Source organism: Ranitomeya imitator, chromosome 3, assembly GCF_032444005.1.
Source record: "Ranitomeya imitator isolate aRanImi1 chromosome 3, aRanImi1.pri, whole genome shotgun sequence".
In the NCBI taxonomy this organism is placed as follows: domain Eukaryota; kingdom Metazoa; phylum Chordata; class Amphibia; order Anura; family Dendrobatidae; genus Ranitomeya; species Ranitomeya imitator.
The window spans coordinates 738698743-738724495 of record NC_091284.1 but is presented as its reverse complement, the minus strand read 5'-3'; the positions used below and the strand labels follow the sequence as shown (position 1 = coordinate 738724495).

General features: G+C 45.1%; 2 protein-coding genes and 1 long non-coding RNA gene across 4 annotated transcripts in view; all 3 read left to right on the top strand.

Annotated features, from left to right (window-relative positions):
* The window catches only part of KPNA3 (karyopherin subunit alpha 3), a 99991-nt gene extending 91600 nt beyond the window's left edge, over nt 1–8391 (top strand). The window contains exons 15-17 of the mRNA XM_069758862.1: nt 362–524; nt 1851–1945; nt 7351–8391. Coding sequence (XP_069614963.1) covers nt 362–524; nt 1851–1945; nt 7351–7449 — 357 coding nt within the window. The 3' untranslated portion in view covers nt 7450–8391. The remainder of the gene's footprint in view (nt 1–361; nt 525–1850; nt 1946–7350) is intronic.
* Nucleotides 8392–16524: 8133 nt separating this feature from the next.
* LOC138671020 (uncharacterized) lies at nt 16525–19426 on the top strand. Its single transcript, XM_069758861.1, has 3 exons — nt 16525–16720; nt 17560–17979; nt 18451–19426. The coding sequence occupies exons 2-3, from the start codon at nt 17560–17562 to the stop codon at nt 18976–18978; spliced, it is 948 nt and encodes a 315-aa protein (XP_069614962.1). The 5' UTR covers nt 16525–16720; the 3' UTR covers nt 18979–19426.
* Nucleotides 19427–21664: 2238 nt separating this feature from the next.
* On the top strand, nt 21665–22452 carry LOC138672326 (uncharacterized). Of its 2 annotated transcripts, XR_011319710.1 has the most exons (4): nt 21665–21768; nt 22022–22108; nt 22191–22331; nt 22408–22452. It is a non-coding gene; the product is annotated as an uncharacterized lncRNA (long non-coding RNA). The 2 variants fall into 2 exon arrangements; XR_011319709.1 differs by having other exon boundaries at nt 22191–22452.
* The last annotated feature ends 3301 nt before the right edge of the window (nt 22453–25753 follow it).

The window sequence follows — 25753 nt, the reverse complement described above, 5'->3', positions numbered from 1 at the left end:
TAACCCTTTGCCTTGCCCACTATGGTTCATCAAATTGGTGACCTCCATTTTGCTTAATTTGCGTGGAATGCATTGCACAAAAATAACACAGCATTTTGGAAATTTGTAAAATGTAAGTATTCAATTCCTCTCCGATAAATTCTCGCATCTTTAATAGAAAGCAACCTATGACTGGCATTGTGTTCCTCTGTGTTGAGGAGGCATCGTGGAGCTATATTGTGCGTGTGGGGACTCGCAAGTCTCACACCAAACCCTATTAAATAACTTTGAGACATTAATGTGACTAAAGTAGTCGTGCTGCAGTTTGTCCACAAGTCTATAGTAGGATGAATACATGTCACTGTGTGCTTGTTCTCTACAGGTGGAGTACCTAGTGCAGCAGAACGTCATCCCACCATTTTGCAACTTACTGGCTGTGAAAGACTCACAAGTTGTCCAGGTCGTCTTGGACGGCTTAAAAAACATTCTTATAATGGCAGGAGATGAAGCGAGCACAATTGCTGAGATCATAGAGGAGTGCGGAGGTGAGCAATGAATCTGTGACAATTGTAATAATAGTGGGCACCGTGGCTGCAGTCACAGCGAGCCCTAGTGCCCGGTAATATCTGATGTGACATGTAACGATGTCAGCCTCCAGCCCGGCTCATGGCACCTAGGCATCTGTAAAGATCCTCCACCGTAAGGTATATTCACACGGAGCATTTTGACAAGATTTTGGTGCAGTTTCTGAGCTAAAATCCACATTAAAGCTTCAAACCTGTTTGTGAGAACTGTCTTATTCATTTAAATGAGAAAATACTGATGGTTTGTTTTTGTGTTTTTCACACAAGTTAAAAAGTTATGCCATCTTTGGTGCTTTTTCCACCCATAAATTGTGCTTAAAATGTTTTTTTCATGCAATGTTTTGCAAGATTTTTGCATTGTAAAGATGGCAATAAACCTCTTGCTAGGGGTATTCCACCTCGACTTTTATTGTAAAGCTAGGACTGTCAAATGGGAAAACCATTGCCTCTCCGTTGTTGCACCCATCCATTGTTGCCATGACTACAGCACATGACCGCTGCCAGTCATTGGGTTCAGCCAATGTAAATGCAGAAGATCGCCCAATAATTGACCTCAGCCGTCACATTCGTAGTTATGGTGGTAACACTGCAGACATGTGAACTGCAGAAGAGGCCAAATCATTTTCTTTACTTTTTACCCAGGCTAAGCCTTTATTGTTAGTGGGCTTGTCCCGGACTATTATATTGATGATCTATCCATAGGATATGTTATCAATATCTGGTGCGGGTTGGACACTCTTCACTCCTGCACATCGGCCATTCCCAGTGCTGAGTTGCGGAGCTGCACAGTTTGTCCATGGAATAGTGGTCATCACTGACTCCTGCAGTTCCATCCCTTATTCTAATCAATGGGGCACATGTGCAGTGCCAGGCCGCGGCCATTGTGTAGTGCACGGCCGCTGTCCACTTGTATAGGCTGTGCTGTGTAGTGCCACAACTCTGCACATGCTGCCCGGCAAAAGTCATCGCCAGGAGTGCTGAGTGTGATACCCTCCCCTCTCCCCGATCAGACCTTGATCCAAAGTTTTGCACATCATTATAAAAGTCCTGGACAACCCCTTTAAACATCAACAAAAAAACCTTCTAAACTTTGGTGTTTTGTGTAATCTGGTTACTTAGACATATCTGAAGACTCTGCTGCGCATTACAATGCAGTAATATAATTATCATATAGCCATCATTCCTAATATCTATTTCCCTTTAGGATTCCACAATACATTTTGCAGACCATTTTCCTAATATTTTATTATCTCCCCGTCACACACTGATGGCTTTGTTCTCTTTCAGGGCTGGAGAAAATAGAAGCACTGCAGCAGCACGAGAATGAAGAAATTTACAAATTAGCGTTTGAAATCATAGATCAGTATTTCTCTGGTGATGATGTAAGTCGCCTTCTTAAAGTAATGTATGCTCTCACCTAAACCCGAGAATTCACACTTGGATCTCCGCTACGAAGTGGATGATACAGCGCCGGCTTCCCTAGTGCCCTACTCTGAGCATCGCTCGCTGCCAGTGGTTTTTCAGCTGGATCACAGCTGTGTTTTCTGGATAAAATCCACCTCGAAAAACTGCATAGAGGATGGCAATAAAATATCCGTGTAGTTATGCTTCGGATTTCTAGTGGATGGACCCAATGCATCTTAATATGTATTTCCCCAAACTGATGCTTCTGCTGTGGTCATTTTGAGTGGAAAGCTATGGAGACGTGGGCTTATCCACACAGCCGTCACTCAGTCCATGCGCTGCTTATGGCTCAATTCACATAAGGGATTTTACACATTGACCCCAGTTTAGATGCGATAAGAGTTTTCCACTATGGCCGGCCTGACTTGTCTGTAGAGTAAGGAGATGTAGGGGAAATGTATAGACAGACATGACTGCCCAGCATCTATTTCACCCCTTTCATGCCCCAGCCAATTTGTTTTTTTTTTTTCCTTTTCTTCTTCCAAGAGCCATCACTTTTTATATTGTTGCATCCACATAGCCGTATGAATGTGTTTTTTTTTGTTTTGTTTTTTTGCAAGAAAAGTTGTTCTTCTTGCGTTTGAATTACGCCATTCATTTTATCATGTGATACACTGCAAACCGGGGGGGGGGGGGGGGGGGAAAAACTCAAGTGCAGCAAAATTGTAAAAAAAAAAAAAAGTGGAATTCCACAATTCTTTATACTATGTTCAGCATATGGTGTAACTGACCTGGCAATATGATTCTCTCCAGGTCAGTTCAATCATACAGTTATCAAACGTGTATGTATGTGTGCGTGTGTGTGTATATGATAATAATAAATATAAATAATCTTTATTTTTATATAGCGCTAACATATTCCGCAGCGCTTTACATTTTGCACACATTATCATCACTGTCCCCGATGGGGCTCACAATCTAGAATCCCTATCAGTATGTCTTTGGAATGTGGGAGGAAACCGGAGTGCCCGGAGGAAACCCACGCAAACACGGAGAGAACATACAAACTCTTTGCAGATGTTGTCCTGGGTGGGATTAGAACCCAGGACCCCAGCGCTGCAAGGCTGCTGTGCTAACCACTAAGCCACCGTGCCGCCCTATATTTATATAAATAGATAGATAGATAGATAGATACACACAATGGTGGCCCGATTCTAACGCATCGGGTATTCTAGAATATGCATGGCCACGTAGTATATTGCCCAGCCACGTAGTATATTGCCCAGCCACGTAGTATATTGCCCAGTTACGTAGTATATTGCCCAGTGATGTAGTATACAGCACAGAGCCACGTAGTATACAGCACAGAGCCACGTAGTATATTGCCCAGCTACGTAGTATATTGGCCAGTTACGTAGTATACAGCACAGAGCCACGTAGTATACAGCACAGAGCCACGTAGTATATTGCCCAGCTACGTAGTATATTGGCCAGTTACGTAGTATACAGCACAGAGCCACGTAGTATATTGCACAGAGACGTAGTATACAGCACAGAGCCACGTAGTATATTGGCCAGTCACGTAGTATATTGCCTAGCTACTGTTATCCAACGTGTATGTGTGTGTGTGTATGTATATATATATAGATAGATACACACAATGGTGGCCCGATTCTAACGCATCGGGTATTCTAGAATATGCATGTCCACGTAGTATATTGCCCAGCCACGTAGTATATTGCCCAGCCACGTAGTATATTGCCCAGCCACGTAGTATATTGCCCAGCCTCGTAGTATATTGCCCAGTGACGTAGTATACAGCACAGAGCCATGTAGTATATTGCCCAGTTACGTAGTATGTTGCCCAGTGATGTGGTATACAGCACAGAGCCACGTAGTATATTGCCCAGTCACGTAGTATATTGCCCAGTCACGTAGTATATTGCCCAGTCACGTAGTATATTGCCCAGTCACGTAGTATATTGCCCAGTCACGTAGTATATTGCCCAGTCACGTAGTATATTGCCCAGTCACGTAGTATATTGCCCAGTCACGTAGTATATTGCCCAGTCACGTAGTATATTGCCCAGTCACGTAGTATATTGCCCAGTCACGTAGTATATTGCCCAGTCACGTAGTATATTGCCCAGTCACGTAGTATATTGCCCAGTCACGTAGTATATTGCCCAGTCACGTAGTATATTGCCCAGCCACGTAGTATATTGCCCAGCCTCGTAGTATATTGCCCAGCCTCGTAGTATATTGCCCAGCCTCGTAGTATATTGCCCAGCCACGTAGTATATTGCCCAGCCACGTAGTATATTGCCCAGCCACGTAGTATATTGCCCAGCCACGTAGTATATTGCCCAGCCACGTAGTATATTGCCCAGCCACGTAGTATATTGCCCAGCCACGTAGTATATTGCCCAGCCACGTAGTATATTGCCCAGCCACGTAGTATATTGCCCAGCCACGTAGTATATTGCCCAGCCACGTAGTATATTGCCCAGCCACGTAGTATATTGCCCAGCCACGTAGTATATTGCCCAGCCACGTAGTATATTGCCCAGCCACGTAGTATATTGCCCAGCCACGTAGTATATTGCCCAGCCACGTAGTATATTGCCCAGCCACGTAGTATATTGCCCAGCCACGTAGTATATTGCCCAGCCACGTAGTATATTGCCCAGCCACGTAGTATATTGCCCAGCCACGTAGTATATTGCCCAGCCACGTAGTATATTGCCCAGCCACGTAGTATATTGCCCAGCCACGTAGTATATTGCCCAGCCACGTAGTATATTGCCCAGCCACGTAGTATATTGCCCAGCCACGTAGTATATTGCCCAGCCACGTAGTATATTGCCCAGCCACGTAGTATATTGCCCAGCCACGTAGTATATTGCCCAGCCACGTAGTATATTGCCCAGCCACGTAGTATATTGCCCAGCCACGTAGTATATTGCCCAGCCACGTAGTATATTGCCCAGCCACGTAGTATATTGCCCAGCCACGTAGTATATTGCCCAGCCACGTAGTATATTGCCCAGCCACGTAGTATATTGCCCAGCCACGTAGTATACAGCACAGAGCCATGTAGTATATTGCCCAGTGATGTAGTCTACAGCACAGAGCCACGTAGAATACAGCACAGAGCTACGTAGTATATTGCCCAGCTACGTAGTATACAGCACAGAGCCACGTAGTATACAGCACAGAGCTACGTAGTATATTGCCCAGCTACGTAGTATATTGGCCAGTTACGTAGTATACAGCACAGAGCCACGTAGTATACAGCACAGAGCCACGTAGTATATTGCACAGAGACGTAGTATACAGCACAGAGCCACGTAGTATATTGGCCAGTTACGTAGTATATTGCCTAGCTACGTAGTATATTGCCCAGCCAGGTTTGTCACAGGTTAAAAAATAAACATATACTCACCTTTCCGAGGGCCCCTTGTAGTCCACGGCAGCTTCCGGTCCCAGGGTTGGTATGAGCGCAGGACCTGTGATGACGTTGCGGTCACATGACCGTGACGTCATGGCAGGTCCTTCTCCCATACCATCTTTGCCACCAGAACCTGCAACGGAAGATGGAGGCCAGCGCGAGCGACTACGGAGGGCGAGTATAGCAGGTTTTTTTTTTATTATTATTTCCAACATTACATTTTTTACTATTTATGCCGCATAGGCAGTGTCAATAGTAAAAAGTTGGGGACACACAGGGTTAATAGCGGCGGTAACGGAGTGCGTTACCCACGGCATAACGCGGTCCGTTACCGCCGGCATTAACCCTGTGTTAGCGGTGACCGGAGAGGAGTATGCGGGCAACAGGCACTGACTGCGGGGAGTAAGGAGCAGTCATTTTCTTCCGGACTGTGCCCGTCGCTGATTGGTCGCGGCAGCCATGACAGGCAGCTGGCGAGACCAATCGGCGAATGAATAACCGTGACAGATTGCCTTGTGCAGGCATGTACTACGGAGGACAGAGAATGAACTTCAATCCAATATTGCAGCCAGCGGGTAAGGAAAGGGTGAATCAAACACCCGAAAACCCCGCCCCTATGGCTGAAGATTGTTCCCTGCAAATTCAGTTGACAGAGTCCCTTTAAACTCGTCATGGTCGGCGGGTGAGGGGGAGCGACGACGGTCACAAACTCGCCTGCTCCTGGCGCGGTCCCTGCGTGTGCCATGGTCTCCGGCAGCTTCTTCCTTTGTTCAGCTGTCACTGGTACCGCTCATTATAGTAATGAATATCGACTCCACTCCCATAGGCGTGGAGCTGCATATTCATTCCTGTAATGAGCGGTACCAGTGACCGCTGAATAGAGGAAGAAGCTGCCGCTCCCGGAGACCATCTGTCTGGGAGAAGCTGCCAGGGACCGCGTCGGGAGCAGGTGAGTATTTCATATTCACCTTTCTGCGTTCCACCGCGCACCGTCTTCTGCGTCCTCTGTAGTGACTGCTCAGGTCAGAGGGCGCGATGACGTATTAGTGTGCGCACTGCCCTCTGCCTGAAGAGTCAGTGCAGAGAGGCGGGACGCTGAGGAGCAGCGGGCAGCGATGAGAGGCGAGTATGTCATTATTTTTTTTTTTTTTTTTTTTTATTGCAGCAGCATTATATGTGGCACATTGTAATATGAGCATCTTATGGGGCCATAATGAACTGCATGGAGCATTACATGTGGCACATTGTTATATGGAGCATCTTATGGGGCCATAATCATCATTTGTGCAGCATTACATGGGGCACATTTTAATATGGAGCATCTTATGGGACCCATCATAAACCGTATGGAGTACTATATGGGGCGTATTTTGTATGGAGCATTATATGGGGCCCATCATGAACTTTATGGAGCATTATATGGGGCTCCTGATTCAATATGGATATTCAAAACCACTTAGCCTAATGATGTATCAATTAATTTCACTTTTATTGGTATCTATCTTTATTTTTGACATTTACCGGTAGCTGCTGCATTTTCCACCCTAGGCTTATACTCGAGTCACTAAGTTTTCACAGTTTTTTGTTGCAAAATTAGGGGGTCGGCTTATACTCGAGTATATAAACTTTATTGGCACATGATACAACACTTAACATTAAACATAGTTAAAAACAATAGTGGGTACTACCACTCAACATCCTGGAATGTTTTATGTAAAGTGTTGTATCATGTGCCAATAAAGTTTTTATATTTTACTATTTTCTGGTGCAGGGTGCATAATTGCAGTCGTGCTGTTTCTCTTCTTTTGACATTGATTGTTCTTGCTACTGACTTTGCACCCCCCATACTTCTGGTAGTAGTTATTAGTAGTGCACCTGGATTATCTTATTTTCACGTACCCTCTAATTGACTTTCTTTTCTGTTCTGAGCAGATTGATGAAGATCAAAACCTCATCCCTGAAGCCACCCAGGGAGGTACCTACAACTTTGAGCCCTCATCCAACCTTCAGACAAAAGAGTTTAACTTCTAAGTGTGTTGCAGTGCAGCTTTTCTCTGTCCCTCAACTTCTAGCACCACCAGACGTCCACCGATTTGAAGACAGACCCTAAAAGCTTCAAAACGCAAAACCGCCTCCTCATTTTGATGCTTCTAAAGCGAACCATGTATCTTTCACTTGCAGTTGCCAAATGTCACTCACACGGACTGTGATTGCATATGCATGAGCTCGGTTTTCTTTGAAATTTTAGCAGACCCAGCTGTATTTTTTACCTTCTCCATTTGGCACTGTGTGCTGACTGCCACGACATTCAGCTTTTTTTTCTTTTTTTTTTTTTTCGTTTTCTTTTTTTTTTTTTTCTTTTGTTAAGATGATTTCATAGTGATGGCATATCGGCTTCCTGTGGAAAACAAGTAGCTTTTCTTGAATCTGGTGCACTGTACATCAAGACTTTGCTATAATGCATACATCGTGGAAGACTCCGCGGGAGTACAAGTCTATACTCCGAGCCTCAATCTTCCTCCATAGACATTTTCATATTTTGAGGAACTAAGAAATTTCATGGATACAAATCATGCAAGCCAAAAGATATAATTCATGAAACTGAATAAAAGATAACTTGGGTGAATTATTATTGCGAAAAGAAAAAAAAAATCTGTTTAAGAGAAAACTGTAATTCTGTCTCTTTACTAAGTATTTCCCAAACTGCCTCCCAAGTCAGGATTGGAAAAATGGAACGGACCGAAAAGGAAATCGCTTTGTATTTTACTGAACATCAAGCCCTGTCCAACCACTTTGACCTGTTTTTCCTGCTGTTTTACAAGTAACCAAAAGCTGTGCATGGAGTTCCTCCCCAAAAGCTATAGAACATGTCCGACTCAGTAGAAGCTGAAAGCAAGCGTCCCTAATACCGCGCTAACAAAGATCTAAATTTTGGGGTGGGGGGAAATAAACCTTGCTTTCAATTTCAGTAGACATGGTATGTTACGTTTTATTAGGTGGTTTGGTTTTTTTTCGTCAGGGCTTTTCACGTTTACTGTAAACTGTCTGAAATCGATTTCCTCTTTGTATCCAGCGCTTTTGGGAATGTGGTTGGAGAGCGGTGAAAATCTAGAATAAGCTAAGCAAGCTTTCACTTGAATTACAAGCTTACTGGGAGTTGTAGTTCAACAGCTGGTATAAATTTATTTTTAATGAGGTCCTAAGACATGTTGGTTTGGCGTGTTCAGGAACATCTGTAGGTAACGGCGCTGAGACTGAAGCGTCGGACACGATTTCTCACCCTCGTCTTTTGCCATTGATGACGCTTTCTCTTCTATATCAGATGGTCATACCCCCAGGTAAAGCGACACATGGTCATGAATACGGGTGACTAGAGGCCCCATAAATGTTTAAAGTATAAAAAAAAAAAAGTATCGGCTGACCATCCGTCTGAAATTTGTGGCAGCCTCCCAAGAGGGTTGTGGGCAATAGGAATCATACTCCCCGTACAAAGCAGATAAGCCAGACACCTCTGGCAGGGTTTTGAGGTTTCTTTTTCCCCTTCTCACCACCATAAACATATAAATGCTCCAGTGAGTGGAAAAGATTGTGTAGTCGGGAGAAAGGATGTTCAGCCAACTGTTATCTGAGGGGCAACCTTAGGTTTAAAAGTGCTCAGCAGGAACATTCATGGTTAAAAGGAGCCTTTATGGGGGGCAAAATAAGGCACTCACCACCCGATCTGGCATTAAACATGGAGAAACACCACTCCATACCTGGGAAAGAGACAGTTGGAGAGGCAACCCTCCGACATCACAAGTATGTATTAGGCTATGTGCACACGTTGCGGTTTTTACCGCGGAACCGCAGCGATTTTGATGCTGCGGATCCGCAGCAGTTTCCATTGCGTTTACAGTAAACATGTAAACCTATGGGAAACCGAAAACGCTGTGCACATGCTGCAGGAAAAACCGCGCCGATACGCAGCGGTTTACAATCCGCAGCATGTCACTTCTTTGTGCAGAATCGCAGTGATTCTGCACACATAGAAATGCATTGATCCGCCTAGTTCCCGCATGGGGCTATGCCCACCTTGCGGGAAGTAAGCGGATAATGTGCGGTTGCTACCCGGGGTGGAGGAGAGGAGACTCTCCTCCAGGCCCTGGGAACCATATTTGTGTAAAAAAAGGAATTAAAATAATGATATACTCACCTCTCAGCGCTGCACGCGGCCGTCCGGTCTCAGGGTTGCTATGCGAGCAGGGTCTGCGATGACGTCACGGTCACATGACCGTGACGTCGCGAAGGTCCTTCTCGCATAGCATCTTTGGAACCGGACCGCCGCGTGCAGCCCCGAGGAGATCGGGACGTCGGGGGGTGAGCATAACCATTTTTTTTTTAAATTATTTTTAACATTACTATTGATGCTGCATAAGCAGCATCAATAGTAAAACAAGTGCAGGAGTTAAACCCGCAGCGGAAACCGCAAGACAAACCGTGATAAATCTGCAAGGATAACCGCAGCGGTTTTGCCCTGCAGATTTATCAAATCCGCTGCGGGAGAACCCGCAGGGGCCCTTCCTACGTGTGCACATAGCCTTAAGGTATGATTTGGCTGGGCACTGGATCGTTCCTCTGTAACTGTCCCCCGCAGCATACAGTGACTTGTTTCAGTGCCCAAAGTCATCAGACGAGGTACCCCTGCACCCCTCGTGCACAGCCTTATCATGGCTCCATAAAGGATCCTTTGAACATCTAGTCTCGTCAATTGGCACTGTGGTGACGTGTAGTTCATCAGTCTGATGATCCTTTTCTCCATCCGCTAGGTGTATGGACTTTTTTTTTCTTTCATGTTTATCGTACTAGAAGAGTAAAAAAAAAAACCTTAGAACTAGACTTTCTTATATGCCTGGGGAAAGGCGACATCGCATCACTGGCAGTACTCGTCTAGCTTTCTTTGGGCACCAACGTTTTGCCTCTCTTCCCTTCTGTAGGCTTTTAGGCACCCTACATAAAATAACACTTAAGGAGTTAAAGGGAACCTGTCACCCCGTTTTTTCAGTAGGAGATAAAAATACCGTTAAATAGGGCCTGAGCTGTGCTTTACAATAGGGTATTTTTTGTCCCCTGATTCCCCACCTATGCTGCCAAAATACCTTACAAAAGTGGCCTTTTTCGCCTGTCAATCAGGCTGGTCAGGTCGGATGGGCGTGGTCACAGCGCTGTTTCCCCCCACATCTTGCTTATGTTCCCGTTGGTGGCGTAGTGCTTCTCGCATGCGCAAGTGCCGAATGCACTGCGCAGCTGTAGAAAAAGAGCGCGCTCGCCGCTATTCAGCGGTTTCTCGGTGGGCGCGGCCATCTTCCCGGGGCCGCGTGTGCGCAGATGGAGTCTCCTGCTTCCCGGGGCTTCAGGAAAATGGCTGCGGGATGCCGCGCGTGTGCAGATTGACATCGCGGTGGCCATTTTCCTGAAGCCGAGTTCGAATCGGGGTGACAGGTTCCCTTTAAGATAATTTCATTCGTTCAACCAGGTTCATGCCAATGGTGACGTTCCGAATCTGGGCATACAACAATACGGTGTTATAGTGGAACAGCTTGACTTCCAAATTTCAGATATGCAGAAATGTATTAAAAAAAATATATATATTATTTTTTATTTATTTTTTTTTGCCATGGGAGCTAAAATCGCCTGAAGAACTAGGAACTTATTGCAACAGGAAGACTTAGGGATGCAGTTTCTGGTTTCCTGGTGATCTGATGTGAAGGGATAAGATTAAATTAAAACTTTTTTATTTGTTATTTTTCTTAGGTAGCAGACTTGGGTTGTGTTTACTGTGATAATGAGATGTCATCCAAAATTTGTGGATCCGCTTTCCTTTAAATTGCTCAGTCTCTGACAACACAGCAGGTGTGCATTCATTACAATAATATATATATATCTGCCAAGGTGGAGCCACTTTAAAGAGGGGGGGGGAGGGGTTTGTCTTGTATCGCAAGATGGATACAAGCGTATGTTTAAACTGCAAGATTTTTACTTGCTAAAGAATCTGTTTTAATATAGCAGTCTGGCCTCTGATTATTTATAGGTTTTATAAATTTTAGATTCGATTTCTCTTTAAGGTGGCTCAAAACTTTTTCAACTCTTGTGCACATACAGAAAACAAGAAAAAATGAGTTGAAGTTCATTGTGCCTTTTTTTCTTCTTCTCCCCCTTCCCCCGATCTATCATCCCGAGAGTTTTAGAGCTGGCTTCATATCATAGCTGCATCCCATTCACACAGTAGTCGTCTAAAGTGTGGTGTTTTACTTAATAAGGTAGGCCGACTTATAGCAGAACTTGATATGGTCACAATGTTCAACAAAAAAAAAAATTTCATCCCATTTCCACAATTTAACTTTTTTTTTTTTTTTTTTAATTTGTACAAATGTTACATTACATAAATATACGTGTACATATATATATATAAGCTGCATTTGGATGCATTGTTTCTTTCTAGGGTTTCCAGAAGTCATTTCTTTGTATTTTAATTTGCAGAAATGCTTTACAGGCCTCCGTTGGAGGGGACTAAAGACCGTGTGTGTATATATAAATGCTTAAAAGTGGAGTTCTCATCCAAGGTCCGTTTTCTAGGCATTAGTGACCCTGCGTATGTCACCAAGTCCTGGAGAACAGGCGGCCCGAATAATGTTCTTCATAATGGCAGCCATCGTAAAGCAGATGAAAAGTTCTCTTTAAAGCCCAAGCAAACTGAGTAGCTTTATTTGTGACCTTATTAAGTTTTGATAGGGATTGCATAATGTGATAGTTACAGAAACAAAGAATATTGCTGCACTTTTTTGTTTTCGGAACAGTGTTTGGTAAAATGCATACTTTCTTTTTTTTTTTTCTTTTTTTTTTCCTCCTTTTTTTTCCTCCTTTTTTTTTATTAACTGTTTAGACTAAAATGTTCTTTCAAAAGAGGCATCAAAATGTGTTCCTAATTTTGTATATGGGCTTAGGTTTTGTAACCAATAAAAAGCTGCTATCAAATACTATATCGTATTCCCTCGTGTGTGGTTTTTATTTCTGGTTTCCTTAAAGGGACTCTGTCACCTGAATTTGGAGGGAACAATCTTCAGCCATGGAGGCGGGGTTTTTGGGTGTTTGATTCACCCTTTCCTTACCCGCTGGCGGCATGCTGGCTGCAATATTGGATTGAAGTTCATTCTCTGTCCTCCGTAGTACATGCCTGCACAAGTCTAATGAACTTTGGCCATACCGCAGCCGAAGTTGCTGTCTAACAGCCCCAGCCTAAAACTTTAAACAGAAATCCTGGGTTTCCCCAGCAGATGACATCAATGGAAATGACAGACTGGGCAAGTTGAAGATTAGTTTAGTTCACACTGTGTTAGCAGCAGCCCGTTCAGCACATACGCTAACAGGCTGCTGCTAGCGCAAGTGCCGGCGCTACATCGCGCCAGCGCAGATAGAGCATCTGCTAGCTCTCTGTGCTGACGGTGACGGACCCGGAAACGCTGCAGCGCGTGTCTCAGGGTCCGTCACTCAATGACGGCACATCCCTAGCACATGCCCATTGTGGGCGTGCGCTAGCGATGCGTCCGATATTGCAGTCAATGGTGGCCGTAACGGACTACGTTACACTGCATTTATGCTGCGGTGTAACGTAGTCCGTCTAACGGACACCATTGATGCAGTGTGAACCAGGTGGAGGCCTGAGGTGTTTCACACTGGATTATGCCAAATGAACACTTTTTTTTGTTTTATTCTTCTGATTTTCATCACTGTTTGTTTGGTAGAGATGAACACACAGATTTTGTACTACCCTGCTTGGTCAGTCATCCTCATGCTCCTTGGCAGCCAAGGACCAGGGTCAAACGAACTTCCTAGGCCACTGCGATTACTAGGAGGTTTGCTCTGGCCTGGTCTTGCTGCTGGTAATTGCAGAAGCCCCCAGTATATTGGTATTTGAGTGTCACTAGAGGAAATTTGCACTGCCATGGTCTGGCTGTAGCTGTGATCCTTTAATCAGAAGAGGCACCCAGAATGCCGTCATTTGAGTGGCGGTCTACGTAATTTGCACTGCCCTGGTCCAAATACCACTGAGTACTGGAGGGGATGCTGGACTACAGCTCCTGCCTCCTGGTCCAACCACGATCCCAGCACTGACTAGCAGCCGTCAATATACAATGTACACAGAGCTGTGGTGTTGGCAGGGGCAGCTTTCTGATCTCTGCTACATTTAAAACCTCTGAGGCTTTGTGCACACGTTGCGAATTTTTCCGCACTGTTTTTGAAAAATCCACAAGTAAAATGCACTACGTTTTACCTGCGGATTAGCCGCGGATTTCCTGCGGGTTTTTTTTGCGGATTTCACCTGTTTATACACCTGTGAATTCCTATTATGGAGCAGGTGTAAAACTGCGGAATCCACACAAAGAATTGACATGCTGCGGAATAAACGACGCAGCGTTTCCGCGTGTTTTTTTCCGCAGCATGTGCACTGCGGATTTAGTTTTCCATAGGTTTACATGGTACTGTAAACCTGATGGAAAACTGCTGCGGATCCGCAGGCAAATCCGCAACGTGTGCACATACCCTGATAGTTTACTGGGTGCAACAGTTGTAATACAAAGTGATACATCACCTGAATGCGGGTGTCTATCCCTGTTGGTCTGAGATGGAGTAGCAAACACCTGGTGACAGATTCCCTTTAACGCCAACTTAGAATTAAACAGTGTGCTTATTTTTTTTAGGCGCCAAATACTTCCGAATTATCTCTACAATACAGAGGGAAAAAATGTTTTATTCTCTGCAGAGCCTATTGCATCAGATGTCCAGTTAAACATACATTTTGGTTAAAGGTCTTCTTTAATAAGTGCATCGATCCCCCGCTACTATGCGTGCGCTCAACAGTGGCTGTAGTCTGTGAGAGTGCGATGGTGGAGCGAAGACTTGTAGGGAAAGCAGATGGGTAAACTGATGACAACTGTATCCTGTCCTATACAGGGGTACTTGGAGAAAAACTCTGCAGTCAGTCAGCTCCTGCACACCTCGCTGCCATGTACAGACACTGAGCGCACACTATGAAGACTGATCTCCCTGTGCTCAGAGCTGGGAGATCTGTACTCGAGATATGGAGTACAGATATGTGCACTAGTTAACCCTTTGTACTAGCCACTTTCTACGTTAATGACCGATCCTTTTTTTTTTTATCTGACCAGTGTCACTTTATGTGGTAATAACTCTGGAGCGCTTCTGCGGCTCCCACTGATTCCGAGACTGTTCTATTGTGACATATTGTACTTCATGATAGTGGTAAAATTTGTTCAGGATGACTTGCATTTGTTAAAATGTCTGAAATTTGGCGAAAATTTTGAGAAAGTCACCATTTTCAATTTTTTTTTTATTCTTATGCTCCTAAACCGAAGAGTCATGTCACACAAAATAGTTAATAAGTAACATTTCCCACGTGTCTACTTTACATCAGCACAATGTTTTAAACAAATTTGTTTTTTGTTATGAAGTTATATGGGTTAAAAATCGACCAGGGGGGGCGTGGCCTGAGCTCTGGCGATGTAGGAGGTAAGAGCTCTGAGCTCCCACTAAAGAACCCAAAAAGCGACGAAAAAAATCCACGAGGCATTTATTTATAATTTTTATTGAGTTATTATCCCTCTACAACAGAATTGGAACATTTTGCTGTCAAAAAATGCTTTCAATCAAGAATTTTTACTTCATAGAATGTAGGAGATAAAACCGGAGACAACATTTTGAAAAGCGGAGGGATACCTTTACCTATTATTATTTTTTTTTTTTTTCTCACACCAGAATTCAACTTTAAGGTCAGTGCTTGCATTTTCCACCTAAGAGCCAATTGGACAGTTATCCCTGGTCATCTGGGTGCCCATATTGCTGAGATTTCTTTTTATTTGGGTCTCTTGTGCACTGAAACAGCATTCTTCCCTATGGTGTAAAGGCGGAGGGATACCCACTTCATATATTTTTTGACTGTAGGATATAATTAAATTGATGACCAGTGCACCTAGTTTTCACTCAGTGGACAACTTAGATTTATCATCCTGTCATTTTGACACATATATCTGAAAGATTAGAGGTGGCACAACCGAGATTTACCAGTAAAACCCGGCTGGAATACTGCACAGCTTAACAGCACTCTCACCTGAGGTAGAAAGTAGTTCCGGCAGCTCCATTTGACTTACTGCGGCAAGCTCCTGCTTCAGCAAGATTATAGATCCAGGAGCGCTTCAGGTACCTGCTTCCACGCCGACCATCAATACAGATACATTGCTTATCTAAGATCAAAGGGGCTGAATTGTCTGAAGACAGAACACCGAAGGAGACTGCAATTTTGGAACACCAGAAAGGAGGAGGATAGTTTTTTTTTTTGTTTTTTTGTTTTCTTTTTTTTTTAAAAAAAGCACCCATCATTGTAGGATCCTGTTTCCCTATCAACCAGATAAGAATCTCAAGGTGAAGACATTTTGAAACAATAAAGGCGACTCTGGTTGCCTGGGTGGTGTCTTGGGATTCAGTCCCATAAGGAATTGACGGCTTTCAGAGAACTTTAAAGGTTACTTGTACCTAGAATGCAAAGGGAGAGGATTTAGGTGTTGTATATAGACCATCTCATAAATAATGCCTTATAAGTTTATACCTTATAGTTCCTATTTCATTTTGGTTAGTGACATCTAAGCCCCATATATATTTAATTAGGGGACTTATAAGTGTCCTATGATACATAATATTAATTAACTGCAGCCCAGAGCCTTGTTCTTTTAATATATAACAATCTGGTCAGAGACTTTACTCCCCTTATCTTCTAATCCTACTGTCATCCATAGGCTCAGCTCTGTTAGGGTACCGTCACACAGTGCAATTTTGATCGCTACGACTGCACGATTTGTGACGTTACATCGTCGCTTAATTATCGCTCCACTGCGGTCACACTTCACGATGTACGGCGCTGGAGCGATAATTTCATGACGTATTTGCGATGTAGAAGTCGTATGGGACAGTCGTACGGTCGTGTCACACAAGACGATTCAGAGCAAATTTTGCATAATCTGTGCGTGACGTTGTTCACTAGGGGGCGTGTCGAGCTGCTAGCTATGTGCTGATAGGCCACAGGTTCTGTGCACACAATTGGTTGGAAAATTTGTCACCTGAGCGCTATTGTTTCCAAGCCACCTCACCGGTTTCAAAATTTCCTTTCTTCACTTTGTACTTGGACACTTGTTGGACTAGGACATCGGATTCAGTATTTCACAGAATATTCCACGCTTTGCACCGCAGCTTCGAGGTATGTTACACCGCTTGGGCATAGTGGATGGAACGATGTACTGTCGTCATGAGCGCTTCGTTCCGTCGCTGAAGCGATGCGGATGGTACGCTGTTGTGACTGGTTGTGACTGGTGGGCTAGAGCGTGGTAGATGGAACGCTGTTTGGTCGGCATGACCGCTTCGTTCCGCCGCTGAAGCGATGCGGATGGTACGCTGTTGTGACTGGTTGTGTCTGGTGAGCTACAGCGTGGCAGATGGTACAATGTATGGTCACCATGAGCGCTTTGTGTGGCTGCTGTATGGAAGCGGGCGGTACACTGTTCTGGGTTATGGTGGCCTATGGCGTGGCAGATGAAACAAGCGATGCTGATGTTACGCTGTTGTGACTGGTTGTTACTGGTGGGCTAGAGCGTGGTAGATGGAACGCTGTTTGGTCGGCATGACCGCTTCGTTCCGCCGCTGAAGCGATGCGGATGGTACGCTGTTGTGACTGGTGGGCTAGAGCGTGGTAGATGGAACGCTGTTTGGTCGGCATGACCGCTTCGTTCCGCCGCTGAAGCGATGCGGATGGTACGCTGTTGTGACTGGTTGTGACTGGTTGTGTCTGGTGAGCTACAGCGTGGCAGATGGTACAATGTATGGTCACCATGAGCGATTTGTGTGGCTGCTGTAGTGAAGCAGGCGGTACACTGTTTTGGGTTATGGTGGCCTATGGCGTGGCAGATGGAACAATGGATGGTAGGCATGAGCTCTTTGTGTGGCTGTTGTTGTTAAGCGTTTGGCACACTGGCAAAAGTATTGTTTAAAGGGCTCTTTGTCAACCGTGTAATTTTTTTTTTTTTTATAATTATTTTTCAGATGTCAAATCGTGTGGAATTCATCAGGGAATTCATCGAAATATACCAGTCTTTTCCCTGCCTCTGGAAAATCAAATCTCCAGAGTATTGTAACAGGGAAAAGAGGCAGGAGGGTTATTTAAAGCTCATTGAGCTTTACAATCGTCATGCACCAGAAGAGCCAGCAAACGAAGCGGTTATTAAAAAGAAAATTCAGGCGCTCCGCACGGTGTGGAGGAAGGAGCTTAACAAGGTTCTTCACACTACAAAGTCCGGGGCTTCCACCGAAGATGTTTATGTGCCAAAGCTTTGGTATTTTGAACATCTGAATTTTCTGAGGGACCAAGAGGTGCCACGGACTTCCACGTGTTTTCGCTTGTTGGCACCTGTGGAACAAATTGTTTCGGAGAACCACGCCGAGCAGGAGTCACAAGGGCAACAAGTAAGTAGCTCTTTGGACGAAAGTTCACCAATGTGTCATAATTACATAATTTTTCTCTGCATTTTATGTTTTATACTTCTGATTATCACATCAGTTTGAAGTTATTACAAAAACATGTCCACATTAGTAACCCTGTCGCAGTAAAGTATTATATGTGGAACATAATATGTATGAAATGGCGATATTTCTAAACCATACCATCTAAGCAATATAGAAAATAGTATCGCTTCAAGCTGCCGATGTACTCTTGTTGAGACTATTTAGACTATAAAATATTCATCAGGTTCCCCTAGCAGTCAGAACAGTGTAGTTAAAAGTATTAAATAAATGGGAAGGTTAAAGAATATTACTAAGCTTAAAATATATTACAACCTTTTTTTACCTACTACGAATATATAGTTTGGATGCGGTTATGGTGGTCAAACTTTTTGTTGCCAGGTTCGTAACTTGTTTTTTTTTTTTTTCCCCCAGGATGACAGTGCGCAGGACAGTACACTGGACTGTTCACAGGACTGCACGACAACAGATTTAGTGGAGGCGGCACCTGCCAGGACTCAATCGAGGCAAGGTCCAAGGAAACGGAAAGCCACCTCAGACGTTTCACATGAACTGTTGAGCCTTGCAAAAAAGGTGTTAACAAACAATGTTAGCCCTGCGTTGCAGGGGTTTGGACACTATGTTGTTGACAAACTGGCCAAAATGGACGACAGCCAAAGAACACTAGCGGAGCGTCTAATATTGGAAGCAGTAAACAAGGGTACAGATGGCGATTTGGACAAGCACACTCGTTTGGTCTATTCCCGGCCAATGCAGCGGACAGAGCCCTCATATTACAATGGTTGGTCACAGTGTCAGACACCAATGCGACACAATGTTCCCGTTTCCCACTTCGTCCAGCCACCCCCTAACCACTCCTACACGCCAATACCTTCACATATGGCTTCGCCCGTCAGGCACCAAAGTTATCAGCCGGAAGAATCGTCGTATCACAATTTGTGATTTCCTAACTTTTACATTACTTTTTATTTTATTGTCTTGTTAAAATAATGTTTCAAATAAAAGCTTTTATTAGAAATTCTATCACGACTGTTTGATTGGTGTGTCTCGATCACAGCACTGTATGAGGGCACAAATTAACGTAACAAATTCATGTACAGTTAACTAATACAAAAAAAATGGAATCATAGTTTAACTAAATATTTTTAATGTAACAACCAAAAATGTATTATTGGCCCGCCTCCAACTGCTGGCACATGTCCCGAAGCTTCTGCAGCTCCTCCATTGCCACATTGTGCTGCTCCTGAATCCGCGCCATAGTGTGGATAAGCCTTTCTATGCCGGCTTCAAGATCCTCCTTGTTCACACTGACGACAGCTGTGGGTCAAAAAACATAACATTAATAACACTGTAGTCTCCCGATGTGTCTTTGCTTCTGTGAAGGAAAAAAGAAAAAAAAACAGCATATAAGGCAATACTGACTTGGGGGGGGGGGGGGGGGGTGTTTGGGTTGGGGGTGAAAGAGTGGGCCTGCCACAAAATCAAAATAACCTCAATGTGGGAACCTACTAGGATGTTGAGGCACGGAGGGCACTTCGGGATCAGAGTCCATGTTGAATGCCTCGGCGGCGGCGCTGTCTCTTTGCCTCTGTGAAGGGAAAAAAAAAAAAAAATTAAAAAAAAAAAGGTCTGTTAACATATATGGCAACACTGGCTGCCGGGGGAGGGGGGGGGAAGAGGGGACCTGCAACTGAATCCAAATCACATAATTGTGGGAACCTACTAGGATCTGGAGGAGTTGACCCGGAGGGCACAGATCCAGAAGAGGCTGTGCGGGATGCCTCGTGGCGGCGGCGGTGCTGTCTCTTTGCCTCTGTGAAGGAAAAAAAAAAGGTAGGTCTGCAGTTAGCTGTGCCACATAGTACTTTTCACCGTTCATACTGTCCCATAGCTGTGGCACATAGTGGCTCTGCAACGTTCAAACTGTCCCATAGCTGTGCCGCATAGTGGCTCTGCAACGTTCATACTGCCCCATAGCTGTGGCACATAGTGGCTCTGCAACGTTCAAACTGTCCCATAGCTGTGCCACATAGTGGCTCTGCAACGTTCAAGCTGTGGCACATAGTGGCTCTGCAACGTTCAAACTGTCCCATAGCTGTGCCACATAGTGGCTCTGCAACGTTCAAGCTGTGGCACATAGTGGCTCTGCAACGTTCATACTGCCCCATAGCTGTGGCACATAGTGGCTCTGCAACGTTCAAACTGTCCCATAGCTGTGCCACATAGTGGCTCTGCAACGTTCAAGCTGTGGCACATAGTGGCTCTGCAACGTTCAAACTGTCCCATAGCTGTGCCACATAGTGGCTCTGCAACGTTCAAGCTGTGGCACATAGTGGCTCTGCAACGTTCATACTGCCCCATAGCTGTGGCACATAGTGGCTCTGCAACGTTCAAACTGTCCCATAGCTGTGCCACATAGTGGCTCTGCAACGTTCAAACTGCCCCATAGCTGTGCCACATACTTTTGGGTACCTGCGTACTGACCTCTGCGAATCTCCTTGCGAAGCTCCTGCAGGCGCTCTGGGCTTTTGGACTTGAGATCGCCCCATTTTTTCACAATCTGGGCCTTGCTGCGAGTTATCCCAAACCGCTTCCTGAGGCCCTCAGACACCACACGGACAACTTCATCCTTGTGCTGGTTGCGGTGCAGCACCAGCCCAGTTGTCTCGTACTGCATCCGATCCATTGTTCCAATAAGGAACTTGAGCTCTGGGATGCCCATAGGAGGATCACGGCGACTGGCAGCCATTATCAAGATGTCAGGGAACCAAAACAAGCTAGCGCAGGCACGCCGGAACGCTGTAACGTCATCACGCCGTCATAGACCACGAGCGTACATTACGTGACGCTCCGGCGTTAAATAACCATCCTTCGAACGGCATTTACTATGTGCGTTCATTCCGTACCGCTCAGCCGTCACAAATGTGACGCTGTCCATAAACGGCAACGCTATTGCGATGCCGATCTGGCGGCAGGACGGCGGAGTACAGCTCCTCCTCTGGGCGTTGCTGTTCAGGGTCATTCCATCTAAAATGGCGGCGAGAATGCGTTCTGCTCCTCTGGGGCAGCCAGAGCTCCTTTTTTTTATTAGACAGATGGATGCCCTGGATTATGAGGGTCTGGAGAGCCGCCCTGCCCACCCACACATCCACAAGCGGGAAGTGCTTGGCCACATAGCCAGAATGATGGAGAGGAGGTTTGGCGTCTGCCGCAGTCAGTTTCAGCTGCGTAAAAAATGGGCTGACCTCCGCTATAAAACGCCACAAATGTTTGCTGAGTTGCGTGCGGAGGCAAGGCGAGGCAAGTACTAATATGGGGGGATTGGGAGATGCACGCTGTCAGGAGGGGGGGGGTTTGGGAGGGAGGCTTGCGCTCATGGTCGCCAACGTGACCTCAAATGCATTAAAACACATGCCCCGTTTTTGTAAAATTTAGTTATTTTCCAAGCAGAATATGCGTTGTCCGTGAGAAAACTTGTCGGGTTCCCGACAGGAAGACCATTGAACACCAGAGCCCACATACAAGTCTGAGTATCGCACCCCTGTAAAGTGTGATCTCTATTTTATGTTTCAGTATATTGTAAGCTTTGATCTGCAGCACTCAACATTTGTGTGTAAACATTGTGATTCTTTACTTTAGGTGTAGAGAGACAGCGGCGGCAAGTGAGACCCACCATTGCCACCAGTACCCCATCGTCAGACACCAGTGGGAGCCCACAGTCCGGGACATCACGTAAGTTCACAATCATTGATTGCATTTTTTTTAACATCACACGGGACATAACAGGGTAGCTGAAATATTTGAAGACATTACAGACGCAATAATGACCCAGCGGCCTACCACGCCTCCACCATCTGTTGCGACCATGCACCCTCGCACCCCTGTGAAGTGTGATATAAATTTTATGTTTCAGTATATTGTTAGCTTTGATCTGCAGCACTCTACATGTGTTTTTAAAGATTGCGTTTGTTAACTTTATGTGTAGAGAGACAGCGGCGGCAACAGGTACCTGCCATTGCCAGCAGCACCACAGCATCCACCACCAGCGGGAGCCCACAGTCCATGACGTCACGTAAGTTAACAATCATAGATTACAGTTTTTCAACTGCATACGGGACATAAGAGGGTAGCGGAAATATTTGAATACATTACAGACGCAGTAATGACCCAGCGGCCTACCACGCCACCACCAGACAGCAGACGGCCTCGCACCCCTACACCACCCTCAACACCTCCCTTCCGACACTCCTCTTCCTCCCCCGGGTCGGCGGCATTCTCCCCAGAACATAACATACGTAAGTGACCAAAACAGCGAGCGCTTCCCAACGGCGTGTTCCATAGTTAACCAGATCTGTTATTATTTCCTTTAAGGTGCTGCAGCAGTGGCCAGATCGCTGGGGTGGGAAATTAGCAGCTCTGGTTCTGGTAATGAGGAACCGGCGTCCCTTCTCCGTAAGTATCAAGATAATACGAGTGGTTTTCTGCTGGATGTCACAATAGACAACTAAAACTGTAAAATTTAATAAAATTTACATCGCCCTGTGGTGCCAGACCAAATAGAAATTTACAACACACAAAATTTGGTCCTGCCCCAGAGGTCGAGATGTATTTTCAGCGGAATCAACGTTGGTTCTCCAACCTCTTCTATCCACAGAACCGCCCACCGTAAGAGAGCTCCTGGCGAGACAATTGCGCCTGGAGCGGACAGCAGCGCTCCTGCAGCAGACAGCAGCGCTCCTCCAGACTCAAGTAGAGCAGCAGGGCGTGACGCTGCGACACCTCTTGGGCCGTGGAAGGAGATAATTTTTTTTGGGGGGGGGTTATGTTATATTTTGTTGTTTAATAATTTAAAACCAAGAAATTGTTACAAAAAAAAACAAAAATCTTCGCATTCTTTCTTTAATGTTTACCAAGCTATAAGGGTTAACAGCACCATTTTATAGGCATCACATTTAAAGTTATTTAGAGAGGTTTATATGACAGCAAAGCAAAAAAAAATATTTTTTTATACGGCGCGATCCTGCCAGGGTACAGCTCCAGAACCATTAAAGTACTGACAGTATTTTTCGCGACAGTCCCTTGCATCGTCTGCCTGTCTGCCAGATCCAAGTGCTTGAAGAGCTGTAAAATTATCAGGTTGTGTACGCCATTCCCCGGGCACAATATCTCCGGTTCTTGCGTCCACTGCATCAATAAACGAAGGAGGAGAATAGGAGCTCGTATCATGACGTCTCAGGAAATTATGGAGCACACAGCATGCCAAAACCACAAAGTCTATAGACGGCAGCTTCAAGTTGATAGCTGTGTGGAACACTCTAAACCGATTTGCCATAATCCCAAAGGCATTTTCAACCACACGACGGGCCCTCGACAACCGGTAATTAAAGATTCTGCGCTCCGGTGTGAGTGTTCTCTGTGCAAATGGCTTCAGCAAATGTGGATGAAGAGGGAAAGCTTCATCAGCGATGAAGACAAAATTTAGGTTTGCTTTTGTGTCTTCATTTAGTGGCAACAGCAGTTCATTGTTCCTCAAGCTTTCCCCAAATGAAGTGTGTTCAAAAACACCACCGTCGGAGAATCGACCATTCATGCCAACATCCACATCGACAATCTCATAGTTCGCATTGACAAGGGCCATGAGGATCACACTGAATTATCCTTTGTAGTTGAAAAAAAAGGATCCAGAGTTGGCTGGTTGCGTGATGCGCACATGCTTTCCATCTAATGCACCACCGCAGTTTGGAAACTGCCACAGCTCATCAAAATCGGAAGCAATCCTCTTCCAGTCATCTGCCGTCTTGGGAAACTGCAAGATGAGAAGGAAACATGTACAAATTAGGTCAAATATATTATGCACATACACTCTCATGTGGACATCCTACAGTGATTGAGGCGCAGTATGGATTAGTATAACAAAGTCAACAACCCTGAGTATGCAGGCAGCCATTTTTTCAGATGGCTTCGGTGACTCAGAGGGGGTGCTAAACAATATATCTAAATTATATAATCAATAAAATTACGTTGGGAGCAGCAAATAAAAGAAGGGTGGCGCAGGGTTGGAGCAGCACATATCAGAATGGAGACGCAAAATGGTAGCAGCACATGTCAGACTGGAGGCGCAGGATCACAGCAGCACATGTCTGAATGGGGGCGCAGGATGGGAGCAGCACATGATAGGATGTAGAACATATACCAATAGAAATGCTCGCCATCAGGGCGTAGAACGGGTTCAATAGCTAGTATAATATATCGACATAACACAGCAGCCAAAAAAAATATAGTAGTACCTCCATATAATGCCTTAAGCTCTGCACAATGGCCTCGCATGTCTCCGGAATCACAACGCTCAGGAAAGGTCTGGAAACAGCGGCGGAAAACTGCAAATCCTGAAGAGACCTTCCTGTTGCCAGGAACCGCAGTGTCACCGCCAACCTTTCCTCCACGGGCACGGCTGCACGCATCGGCGTATCACGCCTTTGTATGAGTGGCGTAACAGCAGACAGTATTATTTTGAAGGATTCCTCGGACATCCGAAGGTAGTTTCGGAAATCATGAGGGTTATTGTCACGTAACTCTCTTATGAGACCCATGTGTGACAATGTGGATCTTTTCTGCAGCCAGCTCCGGGTCCACATGCGACGTTTTCGTTTAGGACGTCTCTCCTCTTGGAGACGTGCTGCCTCAAACACCAGGGCAGCAGCAACAACAGAACTCTCATCGGAAGTGAGCATAGTTCCTAAAAAGAAAACAAACGTACAATAAATACACGTGCTTACAAAACAATGTTCTGACCATTGATCTAATAACTATATATGTTACTACTGGTATTAAATGGGGCAGTCACCCATCTCGATCTGTAAAAGGATTAATTAATTGGGCCACGCTACAGCTGTGTACCTGAGGTTCTCAGGCCTACCCTACTCAAAGGAACAATCGACCACACTCCAGCGTTTATCCCCGTTGAAGCGCAACATATGCTACGCTGTAGCGTTATACATACCTTTTGCGGTAAAAGTCTAGTAGTTAAAAGTCCAGGGAATCCAGCGAATTTAGGAGTTCTGTTTACAGCACGTGCTACAGAGAGAAATGAATAGCGCGCTCGAGAGCTCCGGTTTTATCCGCTGGGAACAATAGTCCTTTGTCGAATGAGCGCACAGTATTGTACCGCCCAATCAGCACACGGGAGGTGGAGAATTCAGCGCTCCTACGTAGCCAGCTCCTCCGCCCTTTACATCGTATACAATATCGTGCACACCTTTGTTACACCATGCGATCATGCCGCCACAGCGGGACACTAGACGACGAAAGTTTCAAACGATGTGCTACGACGTACGATTCACAGCGGGGTCCCTGATCGCAGGAGCGTGTCACACACTGCGATATCGTACCTATATCGCTCGAACGTCACAAATTGTGCCGTCGTAGCGATCAAAATTGCACTGTGTGACGGTACCCTTACTCTCAGTTTGTTTGGGCAAATTTGAGGAATAGGAATCATTGTATTCTTTTCTTCATCCTGATCAAGGAATCAATAATCTTCCTCCCATTGTATGTTACATAGACTGTTTATTTAATCTTTAACCTCTTTCTTGGCTGGATATAAATCTCATTACGCTGCCACATCAAAGATTCTAGATCTAAAAGGTACATTACCCTATTTACTCTTTACAAAACTTGAGAGGCCTATGAGGTAATTATCTGCCTACTTTAACTTGTA

Coding starts and splice junctions, on each gene's coding strand:
- LOC138671020 (XM_069758861.1), top strand. CDS start 17,560: ATGTCAAATCGTGTGGAATTCATCAGGGAATTCATCGAAATATACCAG. Junction 17,980..18,450: donor AGGAGTCACAAGGGCAACAA/GTAAGTAGCTCT, acceptor TTTTTCCCCCAG/GATGACAGTGCGCAGGACAG.